The sequence below is a fragment of the Diceros bicornis genome, chromosome 16, assembly GCF_020826845.1.
Source record: "Diceros bicornis minor isolate mBicDic1 chromosome 16, mDicBic1.mat.cur, whole genome shotgun sequence".
NCBI lineage: Eukaryota > Metazoa > Chordata > Mammalia > Perissodactyla > Rhinocerotidae > Diceros > Diceros bicornis.
This window is the reverse complement of record NC_080755.1, coordinates 9,799,114-9,822,648: the sequence shown is the minus strand read 5'-3', so window position 1 is coordinate 9,822,648 and position 23,535 is coordinate 9,799,114. Positions and strand designations below refer to the sequence as shown.

At 37.7% G+C, this 23,535-nt stretch overlaps 2 protein-coding genes across 3 annotated transcripts in view; one reads left to right on the top strand and one right to left on the bottom strand.

The window, feature by feature from the left end:
• FAM210A (family with sequence similarity 210 member A) overlaps positions 1–12,107 on the bottom strand; it is a 34,682-nt gene extending 22,575 nt beyond the window's left edge. For both annotated transcript variants that reach the window (XM_058556726.1, XM_058556728.1), the window contains exon 1: positions 12,020–12,107. The gene's annotated coding sequence lies outside the window, so the exon portion shown is untranslated. The remainder of the gene's footprint in view (positions 1–12,019) is intronic.
• A 248-nt stretch (positions 12,108–12,355) lies between these two features.
• Positions 12,356–23,535, top strand: part of RNMT (RNA guanine-7 methyltransferase) — a 30,136-nt gene continuing 18,956 nt past the window's right edge. The window contains exons 1-5 of the mRNA XM_058556725.1: positions 12,356–12,419; positions 15,499–15,960; positions 17,346–17,481; positions 20,414–20,539; positions 23,149–23,264. Of these exons, the coding sequence (XP_058412708.1) occupies positions 15,541–15,960; positions 17,346–17,481; positions 20,414–20,539; positions 23,149–23,264 (798 nt within the window). The 5' untranslated portion in view covers positions 12,356–12,419; positions 15,499–15,540. The remainder of the gene's footprint in view (positions 12,420–15,498; positions 15,961–17,345; positions 17,482–20,413; positions 20,540–23,148; positions 23,265–23,535) is intronic.

Here is a 23,535-nt window from a genome sequence, read left to right as displayed (position 1 = left end):
TCAGTGGTCTGGGGTTTGCAGGTTTGGATCCCAGGCACAGACCTACACACCACTTATCAAGCCATGTGGTGGCAGGCAGCTCACATATAAAGTGGAGCAAGATGGGTGTGCCAATCTTCCTCAGCAAAAAGAGGAGGATCAGCAACAGATGTTAGCTCAGGGCTAATCTTCCCCACCAAAAAAAAATTTGAAGTAAATGAAAATACAACTTATCAAAATTAGTGGGATGCAACAAAGCAGTGCTTACAGGGAAATTTATAGCATTGAATGCACGTATTGGAAAATAAAAATGATCTAAATTCAATTAGCTAAGCTATCGCCCTAGGAAACTAGAAAAAGAAGAGCATTAGAAACCTTAAAGCAAGCAGGAAAAAAATATAAAAAATAAAAACCAGAGCAAATATCAATGAAATTGAAAAGGAAAACAGTAGCAAATATAATAAAACCAAAATCTGGTTCTCTGAAAAATATCAGTAAAATTGATAAATTTCTAGCTAGGCTAACCAAGAGAGAAAACACAAATTACCACCAATATCAGAAATGAAACAGAAGTCATGACTACTGATCCAGTTGACATTAAAAAAGTAATAAAAGTATACTATGAACAACTCTATGCCCACAAATATGGTAACTCAGATGAAATGGCCCAAATCCTTGAAAAACATAAACTACCAAAACTCATACCAGAAGATATAGATGACCTGAATAGCCCTATATTGATTTAAAAAATCAAATTGATAATTACTAACTTTTCAAAAGAAACAAACCACCAGGCCCAGATGTTTCACTAGTGAATTCTACCAAACATTTAAGGGAGAAATAACACCAATTCTCCACAATCTCTTCCAGAAAATGGAAGCAGAAGGAAGACTTCCCAACTCATTCTATGAGGCTAGCATTATTCTAACAAGAAAACCAGATAAAAATATCCAAGAAAGGAAAACTACAAATCAATATCTCTCATGAACACAGATGTAAAAATCCTTCAACAAAATAGTAGCAAATGCAATCCAACATTTAAAAAAATTATATACCCCAACCAAGTGGGATTTAATCTGAATAAGCAAGAGTGGTTCAACATCTGAAAATCAATCAAAGTAACACATCATATCAACAAGCTAAAGAAAAATCATATGATCATGTGAATCAATGCAGCAAAAGCATTAGACAAAATCCAACACCCATTCATGATTTTAAAAACTCTCAGCAAACTAAGAGGACAGGGGAACTTCTTCAACCTGATGAACATCTACGACAAACCTACAGCTAAATGATACTTAACAGTGAGAGACTGGACACCTTCCTCCTAAGACCGGGAACAAAACAAGGATGTCCTCTCTCACCACTCCTATTCAACATCGTACTCCATGTCCTAGCTAGTGCAATAAGACAAAAAAGTATATAGACTGGAAAGGAAGAAACAAAACTGTCTTTATTTGCAGATGGCATGACTGTCTATGGAGAATGTTCCAAAGAATCCAGAAAAAGACTCCTGGAACTAATAAGCAAGTTTAGCAAGGTTACAGGATACAAAGTCAATATATAAAATATATAAAAGTCAATTACTTTTGTATACACCAGCAATGAAATATAGGAATTTGAAATTAAAAAAAAAAAAACAACACAATACCATTTATAAAAGCACCAAGAAAAACCAAAACAAAATTTAAAAATCTTAGGTATAAATCTAAAAAAAATAGGTACAAGATCTATATGAGGAAAAACTATAAAACTGATGAAAGAAATCTAAGATCTAAATAAATGGAGAGAGATTCCAAGTTTGTGGTTAGGAATACTCAATACTGTTAAGATGTCAGTTTCTGCCAATAAGATCTACAGATTCAACATTATAACCCCAATCAAAATTTTAGCAAGCTATTTTGTAAATATAGACAACCTGATTCTAAAATTTATACAGAAAGGAAAATACCAAGAACAGCTAACAGAATACTGAAGAACAAAGTTGGAAGACTAACACTACCTGTCTCTCAGACTTACTAATAAAGCTACAAGAATCAAGACAGTGTAGTACTGGAAAAAGACACAGATCAACGGAACATAATAGAGAGTCCAGGAGGAGATGCACACAAATACAGTCAACTGATCCTTGACAAAGGAGCAAGGAGCAAAGGCAATTCAATGGAGAAAGGATACTCTTTCCAACAAATGGTGCTGAAACAACTACACATCCACATGCAAAAAAAATGAGTCATTTATTTTACAATGGAAAGTTTGTACCTTTCACAGTCATTTTGCTGTCTCCCCTCCCCCTTGCCTCAGGCAACCACCAATCTGTTCTCTGTATTTATGAGTTTTTCTTTTTAGACACAGACCTTATACATTTCACAAAATTTTACTCAAAATGGATCATAGGCTTAAATATAAATGCAAAACTATAAAATTTCTAGCAGAAAATCTAAGTGACCTTGGGTTTGGCAATGACTTTTGTAGATACACCATCAAACAGCATGATCCACGAAAGAAAATACTGGTAAGGTGGACTCCATTAAAATTAAAAACTCCTGCTCTATGAAAAACACAGTTAAGAGAATGAAAAGATAAGCCACACACTGGGAGAAAACATTTGTAAAACACATATCAGATAAAAGACTTTTATCTAAAGTATACAAAGAACTCTTTAAACTCAACAATAAGAACACAACTCAATTACAAAATAGGCTAAAGATCTGAACTGACACCTCACTAAAGAAGATATACAGAGAGTAAATAAGCATCTGAAAAGATGCTCAAGTCACCACACCTGTTAGAATGGCTATTACCAAAAAGACAAGAAATAACAACTGTTGGCAAGAATGTGGAGAAAAGGGAACCCTTGTGCACTGTTGGTGGGAATGTAAATTGGTGCAGCCTCTATGGCAAATAGTAAGAAGATTCCTCAAAAAATTAAAAATACAACTACCATATGATTCAGCAATTCTACTTCTGGGTATTTACCTGAAAGAAACAAAAAAAACTAACTCAAAAAGATATATGCACTGTCATGTTCACTGTAGCATTATTTATAATAGCCAAGACATGGAAGCAACCTTAAGTGTCCATCAATGGATGAATCAATAAAAAAAATGTGGTGTGTATATATACAATGGAATATTATTCAGCCATAAAAAGAAGGAAATCTTGCCATTTGCAACCACATGGATGGATCTTGAAGGGATTATGCTAAGTGAAATAAGTAAGACAGAAGATGACAAATACTGTATAATCTCACTTATAAATGCAATCTAAAAAAAAAAAACCTGAACCCACAGATACAGAGAAGAGACTGGTGGTTGCATGAGGCGGGGGTAGGGAGGACATGATAGCAAAATGGGTGTGAAAGGCACAAACTTTTAGTTATAAAATAAATAAGTCATGGGGATGTAATATACAGCACGGTGACTATAGTTAATAATGCCATATTGTATATTTGAAAGTAGCTAACAGAGTGAATCTTAAAAGTTCTCAAGAAAAAAATTTGTAATATATGTAGTGATGGATGTTAACTAGACTTACTGCAGTGATCATTTCACAATATATACAAATATTGAATCATTATGCTGTAGACCTGAAACTAACATAATGTTATATATCAATTATATAACAAAAAAAAAAAAAAGAAAGAAAAGATGCTCAATATCATATGTCACTAGGGAGTTACAAACTAAAACAATGAGATACCGCTACACACCTATTAGAATGACTAACATCCAAAACACTGACAATACCAAATACTGGGGAGGATGTGGAGCAATAGGAACTCTCATTCACTGCTGGCAGGAATGCAAAATGGTACAGTCACTTTGAAAGACAGTTTGGCTGTTTCCTACAAAGCTAAAAATAGGCTTACCATAAGATCCAGCAATAGCACTCTTAGGTACTTACCCAAACGAGTTGAAGAGTTATGTCTAAACAAAAACCTGCACACAAACGTTTATAGTAGCTTTATTCATAATTGCCAAAAACTGGAAGCAACCAAGAAGTCCTTGAATAGGTGAAAAGATAAGCCAACTGAGGTATCTCTATACAACAGAATACTATTTCATGATAAAAGGAAATGAGCTATCAAGCCACGAAAAGACACAGGAATCTTAAATGTATGTGCTAAGCAAAAGCAGTCAGTCTGAAAAAGCTATATACTGCATCATTCCAACTATATGACATTCTGGAAAAAGCAAACCTATACAGACAATAAAAAGATCAGCGGTTTCCAGAGGCTCCAGCGTGGAGGAGGGACGGGATAACAGGTGGAGTACAGGGCATTTTTAGGGCGGTGAAACTATTCTGTATGATACTGTAACAGTGGATGAATGTCATTATACATTTGTCAAAATCCACAGAGCCGTACAACACAAAAAGTGAACACTAATGTAAACTATGGACATTAGTTAATAATGTACCGCTACTGGTTCATCAATTCCATCAAATGTATCACACTAATACAAGATGTTAATAACAGAGGAAACTGTGTGTGGATGGGCCAAGGGATAATACCAGAATTCTATGTACTATCTCTGCTCCATGTTTCTGTAAACCCGAACTCCTCTAAAAAATAAAGTCTATTAAGTAATTTTTTTAAAAAAAGTACACTGTGGCCTTGCCAAATATAACTGATATTTAGTATAGCCTTAACCTGAAGTACAGGCATGAGGAAGAAATAAATGTAGAACTCATTGGGTTGAAACATAATAAAAGGGATGTGAAGAAAAGAACTGCTTCTAATACAAAGTCTCAATTATAACCAAATAGGAAGAAATTCAAATTTTCTTCTTTCAACAGATTAATATTCTAATTTATTTATTTCAATCTCTTTCTTAATCACACCTTGACTGCTGTTTCAAATCAAATTTAGTTTGCTGCTTAGAAAAACTAAAAGCACACAAGTTTATTTGTAGTACTTTCTGGGCTGTTACTTTCCTTCTCCTTAATGCATTTGACGGCTTCAATTTAATTTCTATTATATAATCCATCTCCTTCAACCTATTCTTCTTTTGAGCTTTCTGATATCAGAATTGAGCCACATAAAACGATGTGGTAATGATGGAGTCATTGTTAAATTCTTAATCTTCAGAAAAGGTTAAATTATGCCCCCTAGTGAATTCCCAAGGAATTTCATTAATAATTCACTGATTTCCAGAGCAGTTTTAAATGTCAAAGGTATCACTTGTAAAGAAAATCAATGATTTTTCCAAAATAACTACATAAATATATCCATTTACACAAAATGTTTATATCTTATCTTTCTTCAGAGGATTTAAGTTCCATAAGGCAAGAAACCACGGTGATCTGCAACACTAACACTGGCCCAGAATTCACCTACTTCCACTCCCTCCCTTTTTAAGCTCTGGCAGGTGTTATCTCATCACAATAAGAATGTAGGCTTTGTAATCAGAAAGGTAGGAGTTCCAATCCTTTCTGGTACTACTTTACTTAGCTTTTTTCCCTCATCCCTAAAATGGGATTAATTAATTATACTTTTATCATATGGTATCTACGATGATTAAATGAGATAAAGTATGTTAAGTATTTAGCACTTCATATGCTGTATCAATAATTAGTTCTAGTTTCCCTTTTTCATGCTCTCATCTATTGACCTGGTCAAACCAAGCTCATATTCTTCCTTCAACTAAACTTTTGTCATTATTCCATTTGGATGACCCACGTAAAATCCCAGCTTCTTTAGCAATTCACTCCACTGGTCATAACTTTGACCTTGAAACTATCTGATATTGCTCCCCAAAGGAAGTCCTGAGACTATACTATCCTGCTCTCTGTGGCCTCTCCTACCTCCAGCCTCCACTCCCTTACTCTCTCTGGCCTCTAGTTCTAGGGCCCTGCTCCACCCTACCCCATCCCCTCTTTTTCCCTCAAATCTAACGCTCCTCCTGGTTTCACTCTGGCCTGGATTCTATAGTGCATTACTTGAATTACTATTTTGTCCTTCTGCAATACCAGCCCACAAAATCTAACCTTAAGCCAGTTTAACCATCTGTTTTTCCCACAACTACATCTGGGTGGCTGAGCACTAAGAAAAACCACACAAATGAGTAAATAGTAGCAGTATACATTGATGGTACATCATCCTATCTCAGAAAGGCTCTGAATGCTGTGTGACAACCCACAATGGTTCCTGATCAGCTTCCTCTCCCATTCCTCTCCATGGCCATTCCACAGCTTTCCCAATTTCCTCAAGCCTCTTATACTTTACTTTCAGCTGATAATATACATCAGATCATTTCTCTTCTCTGTTTAAAACTCTCCAATTTCTTTCAGACTAAGAGCATAATAAGTCTTTACAACTGCCTACAATGCCTTACATCATCTCCTCCCTTTCCCTCTCTGAATGCATCACCTACTCTCAGTCTTCTTGCTCACTCTACATAGTAGCCCCCTTGCAGCTCTTCCAACATGCTAAAAAGGCTTCTGCTTTACGAATTTTGCACTAGCTGTTCCCTCTGCCTGGAACAGTCTTTTCTCCAGATATCTGCATGGCTAACTCCTTTACTTCCTACAAGCCTTTGTTCAAAGAGCACCTGCTCCGTGAGGCCTACCTTGACCATATTATTTAAAATTGCAACACTGCTCCCAATCCTCCCCTCCCTTCCAGTCCCACATCCCAGTCTTCCTTATCTTGCTCTACTTGCTTCTTTTTTCCTAGCACTTATTTTCTACCATCCTATATAATTTACTTATGTATTGCACTTACTACTTATGGTCCCACAAGTATAGAGATTTTTTTTTTCTATTTTGTTCACTGCTGCACTGCAGGTGCCTAAAACAAAGTCTCGCTGGCACATAGGAGGCACTCAATAAATATTTGTTGAATGAATAAATAATTAAATGACACTATCACTCTCTTCCCTTTAAAAATGAACCTAAGTTATTAGTGGTGAATTTTCTCAACTTCAGCCTTCCCTCTTCCAGAGTTACCTGCATCCACATCCATCTCAGAATCAGTTAACTCCTTCTTCAGAAAATGAACCTCCATTCAAGGCCAGTCCTCCACTTGTGTTCTAGATCTAACCTCTTCCTGTCTTTTCCAAGACTCTGCTCAACCACATTTTCCTTGTATTTTTCTACTGCTATTTCCTTTCCTGTACTTCAACTGCCCTTTCCAATGGTTTCTTTCCTTCAGCATACAGATACGCCATTAAGAAAATAGGTATCTCTGTAATATCTGCCCAATTTCCAGTTATCCTCACTGCATTTAAGGATCCCTAGTTCAATAGCAGCAGTTCTCACTGTACTTTCTGACCCACAGAGAAGAGTGATCACAGAGCTCTTCATGGATGCTGGGGCTCTCCTCACAAACTTATTTCTCACAGACATTGTGAAAGGTATCTCCTCTCGACCCTCTGGGTGACCTGGTCGTACATGGTAAATCCATTCCAACCTTGCTACGTCTTTGGATCCCTTCCTCTACAGTGTACCAAGGCAGGTCTCACATTTTAACTTCATTTAGCGTAGATCACCTTTTGGTCCCTGCTTCAGCCAACCAACTAACCAGTCAGAGCCCTTTCTAACCCCTCAAGCTATAACAGTGAATTCAGAATCTTTGTTAGTGGTCCTATATCAATAAATTTGGCCTGATCCAACTTTATATTCCTTCCACTATTATGCCACACCCGTAATATCCATTCCCACACCTATCCCCCAGATTTCTACCTCTATAAATTGAAAAAAATCATGCAGTTTTTTAAGAGTGTAGCATACCCCCTCATGGGTCCCACTGTGTAGCTGACCCTGGAAGGCCTGCTGGGACTTGAGTCTAATTATAGGGCTAGAAGCAAAGAAGGGTGGTAAGGGTAGTTCCTAAGGGGAATCAGCAATGTCTTACAAGGCAATTACTTCAGGGAAGGCCATTACAGGTTCTCCAGGCAAAGCAGGGTTAACCTCCTCACACAGGAGTGGAAGCACTGCTTCTATTGGTAAAGAAGGCTGATCAAAATTTGGGGTTCAGTACCCCATTCCAAATTTAAGGATCTCATTCCTTCCCAATCAATGCCCTCATTTTAACAGCAGACATCTTGTTAGATTGGGAATTCATTTTGCATTGTAATTCAGCCACTTTGTAGACTCTGGGTTTGGTTTTCAGTAATCTCAGCGCTGCATCTGCAGAAGAAAAGAGTTTCTTTAGGCAGACACAGGAACTTCCAGGTCATTTATGCAGAGCTTGAGCTGGGAATTTGAAGACCTGAGCTCATCTTTTTCATTCCCCACTTTCTCCAGCAGTTAGGAGCAACCAGTCAGTCTCATTATACTTGTTAATTTGACAAAAAATATTTTAATTCATCAAATACATGATCATCCAGAACGTTGTCTTTTATAAGCATTTGAGTAGGAGTATCCAACAGTGATATTTTTGCATATCTCTATGGCCACATCACACTGTGGAGTATCAGTGCCCTCTTTACCACTGGAAATAGTTATTAGTTCCTTTAAAACTAATCAGATTAAGGAACCAATTTCAGAACGCCATAACTAATTCAGAAAACGCATCCTTAAGATTCTCTTCCTCCAGAGCCACTCTCAGTACCAAAATGTGAATCAGACAGGATTCTCCAGAGATACAGAACCAATAGGAAAAAATATATACGTCTATCTATATCTATCTATCTTTAGGTTTATCTATCTACATTTAGATAAAGATATTTCTATCTATTAGAAATCTCTTATTAGATTATTTCTTTTTTTTAATGTTTTTTATTTTTTTGTGTGAGGAAGATCAGCCCTGAGCTAACATCCGTGCCAATCCTCCTCTTTTTGCTGAGGAAGACCAGCGGGCTCTGAGCTAACATCCACCGTCAATCCTTCCCCCGCTTTTTCTCCCCAAGCCCCAGTAGACAGCCGCATGCCACAGCTGCACATCCTTCCAGTCGCTGCATGTGGGACTCGGCCCCAGCATGGCTGGAGAAGCGGTGCGTCGGTGCGCGCCTGGGATCCGAACCCAGGCCGCCAGGAGCGGAGCGTGCGCACTTAACCGCCAAGCCACTGGGCCGGCCCTATTAGATTATTTCTATCTAAATAGATAGAGATTTATTTTAAGGAACTGGCTCACGCACTTGTGAGGCCAGCAACTCTGAAATGTGTAGGGAGATTTGCCAGCCAGAAACTCAGGTAAGAATCAATGTTGCAGTCTTGAGGAAGAATTTTTTCTTCTTGAGACACTTCTGTTTGAAATTTAGGCCTTCAATTGATTGGATGAGGCCCACCCACATTATTGAGGGTAATCTCCTTTATTTAAAGTTAATTGATGGTAGATGTTAACCACATTTTCAAAATACTATCACAGTAACACCTCGATTAGTGTTTGAATAAATAACTAGGTACTATAGCCTAGCCAAGGTGACATACAAAACTAACCATCACACATAATAAACTTACTGATTTCTCAACCAAATGCTACTTTCAACCACAGGAAAAACTTTTTAAACAAGAATATCTCACATGTTCCAAAAAGGCAGTAAAATTTCAGTAGGGACACTCTGGAGAGTGGATGGGAGGAAAAGTTCTTCAGCCAATACTGTTTGGAGAAACAAACCTTCTATAAAACCATCTCTCTCTCCTACCTCGGAGAACACGAGGAGAATACCATTCTTAGGAAGCTATAACATTGTACCTACATTTTAAAAACAATTTTTATGTTTCAAAAATGTGATCTTCAACTCTACAACATAAATCATACTTTAAAATTACACCTCAGAGTGCTCTCACTTTGAGAAGTAATGACTTAAAAAGATGGATGGTATGTATCTACTGAATTTGTTGCTTGCCTTGACTCTGACCAGAAAACTTACAAGTTAGTACTTCATTTTCTCTGACAAAGTAGAATCCAAACCAGGAGGAATCTAAACCGGGCTGAGTGAGTGGATGAATAACAGGCCAAATAATCAAAACAGCACATGAAGAAATCTTATAAATGGGTTGAGATAAATCCTTTCTGTCCTTTAAAACAAATGGATTTTTTTAAACTTTTCTTGGCGATTCATTAATTCAATAAGCACTCACTATGTGTCAGGCACTGTTTAAGGCACACCTGGGTTAAATCCCTGAACAAAAAGATAATCCTGTCTTGATGGAGCTCACATTCTAGCAAGATAACATCCCAATCCAGCTATTTTCTCTTTGAACATAATAACCCAAGCATGAAGAAGTATCAAAACATTTTTTGAAAATCTACTATGTGCCAGCCAACTTCCAGTTCTGAGCCTGGCTTTCTAGCAGACACTGTTTCACCATTAGCATCGAGTATGGTCTCTGGAGCCAGAATGCTGGGATCCAAACCCTAGTTCCACTACTTCCCAGTTGCATGACCTTGGCCAAGGTACTTAACCCTCACCTACAAAACAAAAATAATCACAACTACCTCACTGGATTAGGTAAGAATTAAATGAGTTCAAATGTGTAAAGCACTTAGTCTGGCACACAGGATGTACTAAAATATTAGCTATTATTTTAATTCAATTTCCAGAAAACCAGATACTACTCAGGCAATAATGGGGGAAAATAACAACAATTATAACTTTTAAAACATTTTTATCTGGCCCATTTACTCCCTCCATTACTACTACTTTCAAGAATTCTTCCTCTATTCTCAACTAAATTTCCATGATATCCAGTTAAGTTTTATAAAAACTATAAAATGTGATCTCCATGTATCTCATGCACAACATCAATTCATAGTGAAGTTTGTATAAACACATACTTAAGAGGCTTTTAATCTAATGAGGAAATTTCTTAAAAAGTCAAAATTATACTCATTTTCCCTAAAATTACAACAGCAATTATCTCGAGAAACTTTAGCATTAGAACCAGCAAATAAGGGCTATCTATGTAATTGCCTAGTTTTAAGGCCTAGATATGTAAATAGCGCGTTCAATCTCTAGAACCTATAGGCCCTTTGCAGTTGTCCATATTCATAAACCGAAGTTAATCTTCAACCTAGCTCACTGCATATAATAAAAAATACAAGCACAGTCCTCTGAAATGGATGGCTCATCCTCATTTGTTAAAAACAGACCTCACTCTTGGTTCAAAGTTTATAAGAGGTCAACAATCTCAGAAAGGTTAATATCCACAATTTAGAAGTGACTCGTTGTCAAGTACAAGCTGCAAACGGTGCCTTCCCCAAAGCAAACTCTACTCATTAATATAACTCTGCCTACCGACAAGTAGGCAGGCTAGTAAAACACATTTTCAAAGCTGCTTTTAAGGGATCAATTTTGGTAAAGAATAATTCAAGATAAACTGTAAATCTGAGCACGTTTTTACACTCTTAAGGTGGGGAGGTGCTGAGGCACAACAACGTTAATATTATGTGCACGCATCAATAACTTTAGTCCACAGGTACAGTTTTGACCCTAATCTCGGGGTTGAAAGCCCTGAACTACGGAGCTTCCGAGTTTCATAGTAGGTGCCTTCGATTCTCCGGTGGAAATCCGGGGGGACGGACAAAGAAACTGTGTTGTCTCCCCCGACCATCCCATACCAAAGTCTGGCCAACATAGAATACTACACCTTGAGGCGTTTCTCAAGAATAGGTATGAGCTGCCCCTTCTCCAGAATCTGACAGAGAAGAACCGAGAATGGCACACCTTCCCAAATATGGCGGTAAGGAATGACCTGCCAGTCCCTACGGAGAAGTAAGATGCTGCTCGTTTTTAAAACAACTCCGAGGGCGGGGCTCCCAGGCCCCTCCTCAGCTGGGTTCCGAGGAAGGGAAGAACAGAGGATGAAGGGTTAGAGCAGAAAACTGAAAAACAGTCCTAAATGCAGGATTTGCCAGGACACTGGCGCAACAGAGAAGGGTGGGGGGACCTCTTTCGGCCGCCGTGGGTAGTGGAGCGGGTTAGCGCGGATGACCCCGGCCCCGCAGGGGGAATGCCCCGCCACAAGCCGAGGAGCGGTGTGCGCCGGGCAGTTGTCGAGTTCGCGCCCCGGGTCCGCTCCCCAACGGGCACCGGGCTGAAGGTGCCCTCTCGACCCCTCTCGCTGCCCCTTAGAGGTCCTGGGCCCAGGTTACCTCCTAAAACGTGGAGGCCGCCGCTGCTTCCCGCCGCACAGGACGAACGACAGCTCCTCAGATGCCACGGTGGAGTCACTCAGCAGAGCGACCGCGGGGAGCGTGGGTCAGCGTTCCGGAACCCGTGGGGTTCAGGCGAACGCTCGCCCCTACCCTGGGCCCCGCCAGCCGCGCCCACTACAACGTGCTCGCGACCGCGCGTGTCCCCTCGGCGCGTCCCACACCACGCAGCCGCGCGCGGCACTACGGGACTCGTAGTTCCGGCGCGAAAGTCGCGCGGCGCTCCACTCTCCGCCGAGAGTGGCGTCACGTGACCCACGCACTCCCCGGAAGTGCCGTATCAACATACGCGTGGCGCGGGACGCCGCTTCCGCAAACAGAATCGTGGGGAGCTGTGTCGGTGAGTGTGGCTGCTGGAACTCTGGCCCTTCCTTTCTTCTTTGGCTTTAGGGCCTCCGCCGCCGTCGAAGTAGAAGGGGCACCGCGACTACTGACATAGGCTCGCTTAGCATTAGCTCTGTGCCTCAGTCAGTACCCGCCGCGAGGGGTTTATTGTGCCCTGATCCCGGATGAAGATGGGCACTATTGTGGGAGCCGGCGGGCGCTGTTGCTCCTCCAGGCCGGGCTAGCTTGGGTCCGGAGAAGCCCGAAGAGCTGTATCAGATCGCACCCCAGGGCCGCGCTGAGGGGCGGGCTGGGGAGGGGGTGTCGGATCAGAAGAAGCGCCTGTAATGTCCTGAGCGGCGGAACGGAAACCTGAGCCGGAGGTTTAGAGCTAGGCCGCGCCCGTGACTGAAGAGGGTGAACTTGGCTGAAGAATTCCCTTCTCGCCTCTCTTGGGTCCTCCTGGGCCCACCGAGTTGACCCTGTCTAGCTGGCGGGTCGGGCCGTAGAGCTTACCGGGCTTGAGCTGAAGCCCGGCGGCCTTGGCGCCCTGCGCTGTCGTTCTCTGAGGGACTGAAATGAGGGAGATGTGGCTTGCCTCAGAGGTGTGCCTGGAAAGCCAGTTGGAAATGCCTTTTCTGTGATTTAATGCATATCCGTTTGTGTCAGTTCAATTTTTACCCTGAACTCCTTCCTCGAGGGTTTTGTGGGGCACCTCTCTTGCTTTTGGAGTTTATTCGTTATTCCACTTGGACTCTCTGTTTCAAATATTCTTACCCATTTCTGCAGTCGTTTGGAATTTTGTGTCATTTATCTTGACTAAATTGATTATGTGTTTATGATATCTCATCTGTGGAAATAGAGTTGCCTGTATAAATTCAGTCTTATTCCCAATACTAATTTTAGGCGATAATTACAGCTAAAGATGGTAAATCACGTTGGTTTATTTGAATTTAAAACCAATTTCTATTTCCTCATTAGGAAATAAATGGCAGGGAGAAGATAGGGATTTGATAATTCCGTGGCCGGTTTTACTAGATAATCATTTTAAGTAGTTATTCTGAAAATTACATTTCTGGGTGATTTTTTTCCCCCATCTGATTCAGTTCTTCCTACTTTGGCACGTTTTTGGTATTTTGTACCTCAAACCTTGGGTAGTGAAAGCTAATATCCCTTGAAATCCTTCCTGGTTTATATTGACTTGTTTTTACTCATTCCTTCAATCAACTTTACTTCTTATTGTATTTCTTTATTCAAAAGACTTTTTTTCCACCTCTTCATAACTTTCTTTTTTTTTTTTTTTATGTGAGGGAGATCAGACCTGAGCTAACATCTGTGCTAATCCTTCTCTTTTTGCTGAGGAAGACCTGCTCTGAGCTAACATCTATTGCCAATCCTTCTCTTTTTTTTTTTCCCCCAAAGCCCCAGTAGATAGTTGTGTGTCATAGTTGCACATCCTTCTAGTTGCTGTATGTGGGTCGTGGCCTCAGCATGGCCAGAGAGGCAGTGCGTCGGTGTGTGCCCGGATCCGATCCCGGGACGCCAGTAGCAGAGCGCATGCACTTAACCACTAAGCCACCGGACCGGCCCTCTTCATAACTTTCAAGTTCTGAATTTGCTGAATTTGATTTTGAGACTTTTGCTCTCCCTTCTTCGTTTGATTAGGCTTACAGCCTAACATTATTTTTTCTTCCTTTTGAGAAAAATTGGCCCCGAGCTAACATCTGTTGACAGTCTGCCTCCTTTTTTCCTTTTTTTCCTCCTCAAAGCCCCAGCAGATAGCCATCTGTCGTAGTTGTGCATCCTTCCAGTTGCTCCATGTGGGAGCCCCTGTCAGCATGGCTTGATGAACAGCGTAGGTCCGTGCGCAGGATCCAAACCCATGAACCCAGGCCACCAAAGCAGAGCCGGTGAACTTAACCACTACCACCAGGCCAGGCCGACCCCACAGCCTGACATTTTAGTAGTGGTATATAAGCTGTCAGCTTCTTGAAGACTGATTCACACAGTGTCTCATTGAGCTCCTCTGTAGTAGGAGTTCAGTAAATTTGTTGAATGACTTACTTGATTCCTGTCCAATAGATAGTTCACTTATTTCTCTCCCTCTCCGGTTTTATGCATAGGCCTAAGAACATTTGAAAGAGACCTAATGGTCATTAAGTTGCGGGGTGGGTCTTGAAACTTCATATCCAAAGCCGTTTCTACTCTCTTCACTTTCTATGTAATTCTGACACCCGTTGTGAAATAAGGATTTCAGAAGTCAACTGTAGGTTCCCAGACAAGGCTGGGAACTTGATGCCCTTAGTGTCTCTAGCCAAAAGAACCTAAGGTTACCCTTATTAAGTAGTTTGGTCCAAAGAATTTAATAAGTATTTATGTCCTAACAACTTTATTTAAAAAATGATACACAAATTGAAAGAAAAAAATATTTGTTTAATTCTTAGTTAACCTCAAGTGCTTACTATGGAATGTGTACACCTGTTGGGTACTGTACAACTTCTCAAGCCTTGAAATCAGATTTGACACTGCCACCTTCATTTCCTGTTTCACCTTGATTCTGTGGTACCACAAAAATCTCAGCTTCACAAAGTTCTGATGTCATTGAAAGGAATGTAGTGCAGTCTCCGCAGTTGTAACTGTGCTCTACTTGAAGCTGAATCTGTGATATCTTCCAGATGTCAGATATCACTGTTTCCCTTAACATTTTAAAATATCCTGCTGTGTCTGTATGAGTTCGTTACAGTGCCCAGCACACAATTTGGGAGCCAAGGCTATAGAGTAAGGATCAGATAGAAATGGAACGCATACTTTTGTAATACCCCCACTTCATTTATCAGTTTTAATGCCAATAGTGACTTTTATGGATAAGATCCTAAAAGTGTTTGGGGATTATAAGTAGTACTTCCATATTAGCATATTCAAAGATTCATATGTAAGTATATATCAACTAACATTATTTTCAATATTCTCTCTATAATGAGATTTTTTAAAACTCCTAGTTGATCACTGAAATTAAATGGCTAGTTCCTGGTTAAAATTATTTTAAAGTCTCAGCATTAGTGTTTACAAATAATATCAAATTTTTGCTCTTCCAGTGTTAGTTCATGAAGTTTTACCATCTGTTTAAGTAATCAAAAATGGAAAATTCTGCAAAAGCAGAGGAATGTGAAAAGATCTCTCTTGAAGAGGCAAAAGCATCCATAGATTTGGAAACAGAGTCTTCATTCAGTAGTAGTGAAAACGCAAGTGCTCCTGGGACTGGGCTTTCTGAAAAGGCTTCTACTTGTGGGCAAGTAGACACACCAAAAAAGAGAAAAATGGAATTTGAAGATGATCTTGTAAAGGAAAGTTCTAGTTGTGGGGAAGACACTCTGTCCAAGAAAAGAAAACTTGATGCTGAAATTGTCCCAGAGGAAAAAGGTGCTGGTGATGATGAAGGCATTTCAAGGAAAAGAAGAATGGAAACTGATGATTTTCCAAAAGATGAACCTTCTACTGGAGATGGCACTCAGAAAAAGAGAAAAATAGAACTTGAGGATGTTCCTGAAAAGCAAAAAGTATGTTCAATGTATTTTCTTTTATTAATGTTGGATTGTCAGTTGAGATGTGGAGCAGCTGTGAAATGGTACTGTTTTTACATAATCTTACTAACTTAAGAATGTTCTATTTTTAATAGATACCACCTCTTAGAGTAGGCTTTTAACTCTTGTAATTTAGTTATTTTTTAGATGAAACTTCTAATGAGATAATTTTTGTGTTCTTTCAGAACTCTTATTTGACTAGAAACTTGAAAGCTAGTTTTTATAGTTTGCTTTTTCTTGGTTTTTTAAAAAAGACAGAATATAAGGTCCAGATGATTTACCTTTTTTCTTTTTTATTTTTCTCTCTTTTTGTGTCTGAAGTGATTGAGATTATCACTTAAAATGTTGAATTTCAAAATCATACCCAGCTTTACATTCTTTTGTTGGTGTAATTCCTTAAACTATATTGGTCCCAGCTTCTTATTGGGGTAGTTACAGTTTTAGCTAATTGGATGCAAAAGCCTGATATTTAGCAGGGATATTATAGGGCAAATGATAGCAAGTCATTTTCATCTGGGAATACCATATTGTGAAGGAATCTGAGGCAGAATGTGAATTCGGAGGGAAAGATTACTTCAATGAGTGACTAAAATTCTGCTGTCAGCCCTGAAGAGGAAAGTGACAGATAGGCCCGGCATTTGTCATTGGTGGAGTGTGAATCCTTGTAAGAGAGGAGCTTGAGTTATAAATGTAGCTTTTAAACTTTTACCAGCAGCAGAACTGTTTTTTCAAATGAAAATCTTAAATTTAAACCTAATATGTAAAATAGGTAAAAGATGAAGCACTTTGATTGAACATGGAAGTAGGGGAATGTGAAGCCCTTTACCTACCATGGCGTTTTTACGGAATGCTTAGGGTCTTAGGTAGGGAGCACAAATTAAAACTGTTGAGTTAGATTAATAGCAAATAATAATAGAAATCACTGACACTGCCTGTTGAGTTCTAATCCCTTTGTATATATTATTTCATTTAATGCTCACAATTTTATAATAATATAATAAATATAATTTATTCCCATTTTATTCTCTTATAGGAACCCCATCCACGGACTGACATTTATTGTGTTGAATAGATCAGAACTCTGAAAGAGTACTGGTTTTATTAAGACATTGGCACTGAAATTATATAGATGAAAGATCAAGATGAAAATTTTAAACTAAGAATTGTTTTTAAAAATAGAGAACAGGGGAAAACAAGTCTCATGTCTGATTATAATTAGTAGGATTTCTGTGGTTAATGCCATTGCTTAATGAAGTTTACCAATTTCAGTAGTATTTTATCCTTATATAGGTCAGATACTCTTTTAGGCTTATTTTTGCCGTGTTCTGACCCTTAATTTTGTTCCATTCTCTTATTTTCAGCACTTGGAAGAAGGACACAGCTCAGCAGTGGCTGCCCACTACAATGAACTTCAGGAAGTTGGTTTGGAGAAGCGTAGCCAAAGTCGTATTTTTTACCTAAGGAACTTTAATAATTGGATGAAAAGCATCCTCATTGGTATGATTGTTTTTTGATTTATAGTTTGAAATTTTTTATTTCAGCTTATGTCTCATTTTTTAATCCCCAATCGTTAATCGTACACCAAACTACTAGGTCTTTAATTCCTATTCATTTAATTATCAAACCTTGGCTTTATAAAACTGGAGCCAAAACTAAAACTACATTATAAAATATAAATTCTTTTCATATTTACTTTTGGTTGACTACATAAGATATTAATGAGTATATAATTGGTATTAAGTTGGTAAGTTAATAAGGCTTTGAAAAGGCAGTGTGCTCCTTTTATACTTAGAATTAAGGTTACCTAGTGCTATTAAGTAATTCTATTTTACTTTAATAGTTTTGGAGCAATGACATATTGGATTAAACATTCAGGTTCCATTAAGTTAAGAAAATGGGCAGTGTCATGCTTTTTTATCTCTAGGCCTTTGATGAGTTGGTAAAAGTCGTGTGTTGATTATCCTCTGAATTTGTGTTTCTTGCACAGTGTCTGGAGAGAAGTAAAGTTTACTTTGAGGGTTGATAAAGACATTCAACTTTTTGGAGCCAGCATTTTATCTATGGAACTTCATCTTTGAAATTAAAATGGAAGTCAGTGGAGGAAATGTGATTCAGAATATATTTATTGCTTTGTATCTAGTACATTAAGTAGTCAGACTCTTACATGAATTTAGAGAATTTTAAAAACCAGTGTATTTTAAAGTTTTTCACATTAAGGGTTTTTGCTTTTTTAAAGTCAGCCTCACTCAGGAAAAGGGAGAATGCTTTCTTGATTACACTGGAAAGAACTGAGTGCTAACTATGGGTGCTTTGCTAGTTTTTATGAGAATTTACTAATTTTTTTTTGGCGGGGGCAGATTGGCTCTGTGCTAACATCTTCTGCCAATCTTTCTCTTTTTCTTTTTTCTCCCCAAAGCCCCAGTTCATAGTTGTGTAGCATAGTTGTAGAGTTGTAGCTCTTCTGTATGGGACGCCGCCTCAGCATGGTTTGATGAGCGGTGCATAGTTCCGTGCCCAGGATCTGAACTGGTGAACCCTGAGCCCTGGAAGCGGAACATGCGAACTTAACCGCTACACCACTGGGCTGGCCCCGATCATTTACTAATTTTTTTTTTATAGTTGTTTGTTTGTTTGTTTGTTTTGTAATTTACTAATTTTTAAAGATAGATTATGCATTCTGAGAAATATTAAAGCGTGGGAATTAGGCTTATTATTTCGAACACATTTTAATATTTTCTATCTCACTTTTGTTTTTAATATTCATGTTTTGTTACAAAAATATGATTTATTTGATTCTGCCAGGTGTCAGCTAGGGTAATTGAGTGAGTGTCAGCTGCTTTTTTTTTTTCAAGTTAATATTATGGCATTTTTAGTCTATACTTTTAAGATAATCTTTGGACACTAGTCCTAATTTCTTTTCAGTTTTTCTCTTCCTTTCCTCATCATCCTCATAAGGCAGATAACTTATCATTGGGTATTTTTTCTGATGTGTCAGTTATTCATGTATTTATTCATTGAATAAATATCTTTAAGTTCAGCCATATTTTCCGTATTGTTAGTTGTATTATTTTTATAATCAGGAAAATAGGTAGTTTTTAAAAAGTCTTAAGTCAGACTTAGCAAAAATTTCTCTCTCAGCATATTCATGGTATTCTTTGCTTCTTCAGCTGCTCTGGCAACTCTCTCAATGGGTGCTTTGCTATCTGCACCTGTCTTTCTGGTACTAATGCAATCAATTTGGCCTGTGCCAAGCTCCCTGTCTGGCTTTTGACTTTCTCTTCTCAATACCCATTCTTTGTCATTAATTTTCTCTTTCTTGTTGGTGCTTAGAGCTTAGTAAGTTGTTGTGTACTATTCTTGAGTGTAATAAAGATATCTTTGAATAATTTCATGATGATTTCTCCTCTCCTTAGTCTTAGTGTGTGGAAATAAATAGATTTTATCATTATTTTTGTTTTTCATTTTTTCAATATTATTTTTTATGCTGTTTTCTTAAGATTCATAGCAGAAAGTTAAATATGGAACATTTGTGCTTCTCTTGAAATTACTTTAAGATCCTATGGATAGTGAAAGGTAGAAGTATTTGTACAGAATATGCTAGCAGTCAAAATAGTACACACATGAAATAAGAAGTGTTAAACTCAAGAGTGATAAAGACAGGAAGAGTAGATCTAAGATTCAGTATTGTATCAAGTTTTAGAATTACTGAATACTTCAATTGTCTAAGAATATTAATATGCCTTTAACTGATATTTGAACCATTTGGCTATTGATGTATGAGGACCTACTGATATTATTCATTGGCTATTAATGTGATTTGATATATTAAGATAAAAGATTGCATTTTTCAGTGTTTAGGAGTTCTGATGATAGAAAATTAAGAGATATGTATAGTTTTTTGACTAATTCTTGTGTTTCATTTGGTGGTAAACCTGACAAATTTTATGAAAATCGAGCACTCTTATGATCCCATAATAGTTTTGATTTACTTAGGTGTATAATAAGCTAAACACTTAGCTTTGGAAAGAGAAAACTACAAAAAATTATGAATAATTATCTTTTCTCTTATCGTGAACAAGTGTTGAGTCTTCCTGTGTTATTTAGAATTTAAAATGTCTGCAAATTATTTAATGTTGAATCAAATTCTGAAAGTAACCTTCAAAAACCTGTCTTAACTTTGTGAAATACCAGATATATACTCTTTCATCTTTAATGCTAGAGGATCAAGTTAATTAACTTAGTCATATTTTGTTTTAGTCATAACTTTTAGTCATATTTTAGTTTACCAAAAGCTATGAATTAATTACATAAATGAATATATAATAGTTTATATGTCAGGCAGAAGGTAGTAGGTTATTAGGAGTAACAGTTTATGCTTTAATAAAAATGGAGAAAAGATATTCTATTATGACCTATTTCTCTCTTTTAGGGGAATTTTTAGAAAAGGTACGACAGAAAAAAAAATGTGATATCACTGTTTTGGACCTGGGATGTGGGAAAGGTGGAGATTTGCTCAAGTGGAAAAAGGGAAGAATTAACAAGCTAGTTTGTACTGGTAAGATAAATAATGACGTGGGAAAGTATAATTTGTGGTCAGTCAGGTAAATGGAAAATAAGAAGGATCTCATTATCAGTGTGACACTAAAATAGCTTTCAAAAAGATATCTGGAGGCTACACATGAAATGGGTGTTTTTTTTTTAAACAAGTTATGAGACTTTACTGATGGTGTTATAATACAGTTAATGAGCCTGGGATAACTTGTCCTTCCTAAGAGGAAAGAAGCAGTCAGAAATGGAGTCATGTCTAAAGCACATACTTAAAAAGGCTTCCTCTTGCCAAAGATAGGACAATTTCATCATCAAAAAGAGTAGTGGTTACAGCGGATTGAACCACATCAAATAAAGAAAGAAATCTCATTGTTCACCCTTGGAGGTTGCTAGGAAACTTGCTCATTATTCTGAAATTCATAAATTAAGTGGGGGGCAGGGAGGTTGAGTATTTATCTTCCTTACCCTATATGAACTGTATTTCAAGGTAACCAAATGGGTGAAAAGGGAAACTCCTCTGTATTGAAAAATTATAATGAATAAATGCAGGAGAAATGATGAAAATTTCTATTTTTCCACCCTTCATGAAGTAATAGATCTAAGCAACAATCATAAAAAGATGCTAAAGCTAGTAGGTGAAAAGTTGATAGGAATTAATAACTGAATAAGTCAAACACCTGAACCCACTGGTCAATCTTAACACTGACGTGGAAAAAGCAAATGTCATGTTCTTCCCAATGTAATGAGTAATAGGACATGCACACCACCACCTGTGAAGATATTGCCTATTCTCAAAGTTTTTGGTTCTATGACCACTGTACACTCTTAAAAATAATTGAGGATCCCAGAAAGCTTTTCTGTATGTGGTTACATCTATTGATTATAGAAATTAAAACTGAGAATTAAAAAAAATTTTTTTTTTTTTTGGTGAGGAAGATTAGCCATGAGCTAACATCCATTGCCAGTCTTTCTATTTTTGCTGAGGAAGATTGGCCCTGAGCTAACATGTGTGCCAATCTTCTATTTTGTATTTGGGATGCTGCCACAGCATGGCTTGATGAATGGTGCGTAGGTCTGCGCCCAGGATCCAAACCTGGCAATCCCAGGCCACCAAAATGGAGCATGTGAACTTAACCACTACGCCACTGGGCCAGCCCCTAAAAATGTTTTTAAATCATTAAAGAAATAAAAGTTAGTGAGAAGACTGGCATTTTAAAAATATTTTTGCAAATCCCTTTAGAGTCTGGAATATGCATTTTCAGATTTCATGTAACTGAACATGAGGAAACAGGAGACATCTGGATTCTCACCCCTGATTCTGCATTTAATATGTTGTGATATTTCATTTAATAAGTGGTTGTAAAATGGAGGTGTGTTTTACTAGCCTTTTCAGATAATTGAGGATATGCATCTTTGATACTACATCAAAACTTGGCAAGAGGTAGTTCCTTAAAGGTTAGTTACCATGTGGAATCTGAAACCATATTGATGAATTTTTTGTGTTCTGTTACATTGAAATCCATTGGTCTGTCTTGCACTTTGAATAGATCTTTTGCCCTGCAAGATTTTATAATATTTGGAAAATAATGTTCACTCAAGTTATGCAGATCTTCTAAATGTTGATATCCAGAAATCACATTTGTTTAATAGCACCACCAGTCAGAAAACTCTTAAGTGTTGAGAAGATGCCCAGCCATGGTGGTAGGTACAAGTTTTTCAGAAATGTAATTTTCACTTGAAAGCTCAAATTTTATCATAGGTAACAAATACTGTCTGTTGTTTTGCTTGAAGTGACAGGCTCACTTTGTTCATTTTCAATAAACTATCTGCCAAATTAGAAGTCTGAATAACCAGTTTGTCAGTGGTTCTTTCAAGTGAAAACAATTTTCTGTGAAGAAAGTGGCCAGTGTGGCTTACAACGCAGTCACACAGGTCCTGTTCAAGCTTTCTTATGTAGCAGAAATGTTTTGTTACTTTCCATTTCATCACACAGAATATTAAAAAGACATGTATTCAAGAGCCAAGGTTTAATAAAATTAATTTTTACTGCTTTATCAAGGACATTATTAAATGAAATTGGCTTTTTCTCATGTTGGTGTATAGTGGTGAAGAGTGTGTCAAGAATGACCAGTATCATTTGATGCTGCTATCTTGTACTCATGATAAGATGCCAGCAATTTACCCACCATTGCTTTTGTACCATCAGTGCAGATCTCAACACAAGGAAAAAGGCAAATAACATTTTATTAAGAAAATATAAATGTGATGTTTCCAAAGGTGGGCATACAGTGTCAGGTTTTATATTCAAATTGGAATCTAAACTTTCTGCTTTTAACTTTGACTAAGCATTTAAAAATCATGATAGAACTTTTCTGTTATCAGTACCTATTGAGAAAGCTTTTAATTCCTTTTGAAAAATAGTAGGGCATTTGCACTGGAACAGACTTTTTTTGTCTTTTGTTTTGAAGGAAATAGAAGCTTTTTGCTTGTACTAAGGCTAGATTTCATGCCAGAGTTTATCCATTGAGATTAATGTCTAGATTTGTGCCATCTTTGCATTTATGTTTTATCTCTGTAGGTCTTTGTTGACAGTTAACTAACCCATCCCCCTTGCAGATATCGCTGATGTTTCTGTCAAACAGTGTCAGCAGCGGTATGAGGACATGAAAAATCGTTGTCGTGATAATGAATATATTTTCAATGCAGAATTTATAACTGCTGATTGTTCAAAGGTACAGGATTTTTTTTTTTAATTTGTCAGTTTATTTTTTGTATTTTTAGTTTGGATAAATGATTTGTTTTAAAAATAAGCTCATTTTTTGAAAATGTGCTTTGAAACATTAAAAACTTGAGGACGTGCATTTTCAGTTTCAACTAGAATTTCTATTAATGATAAATTTCCTTAAATGACCCACTGAATACTTCTGGGAATTTTTTTTGCTTTTAATAATTTGAACTTTTGAACTCATTTGTTGCTTTTCTGTTGGACGAGATTTATTTTCC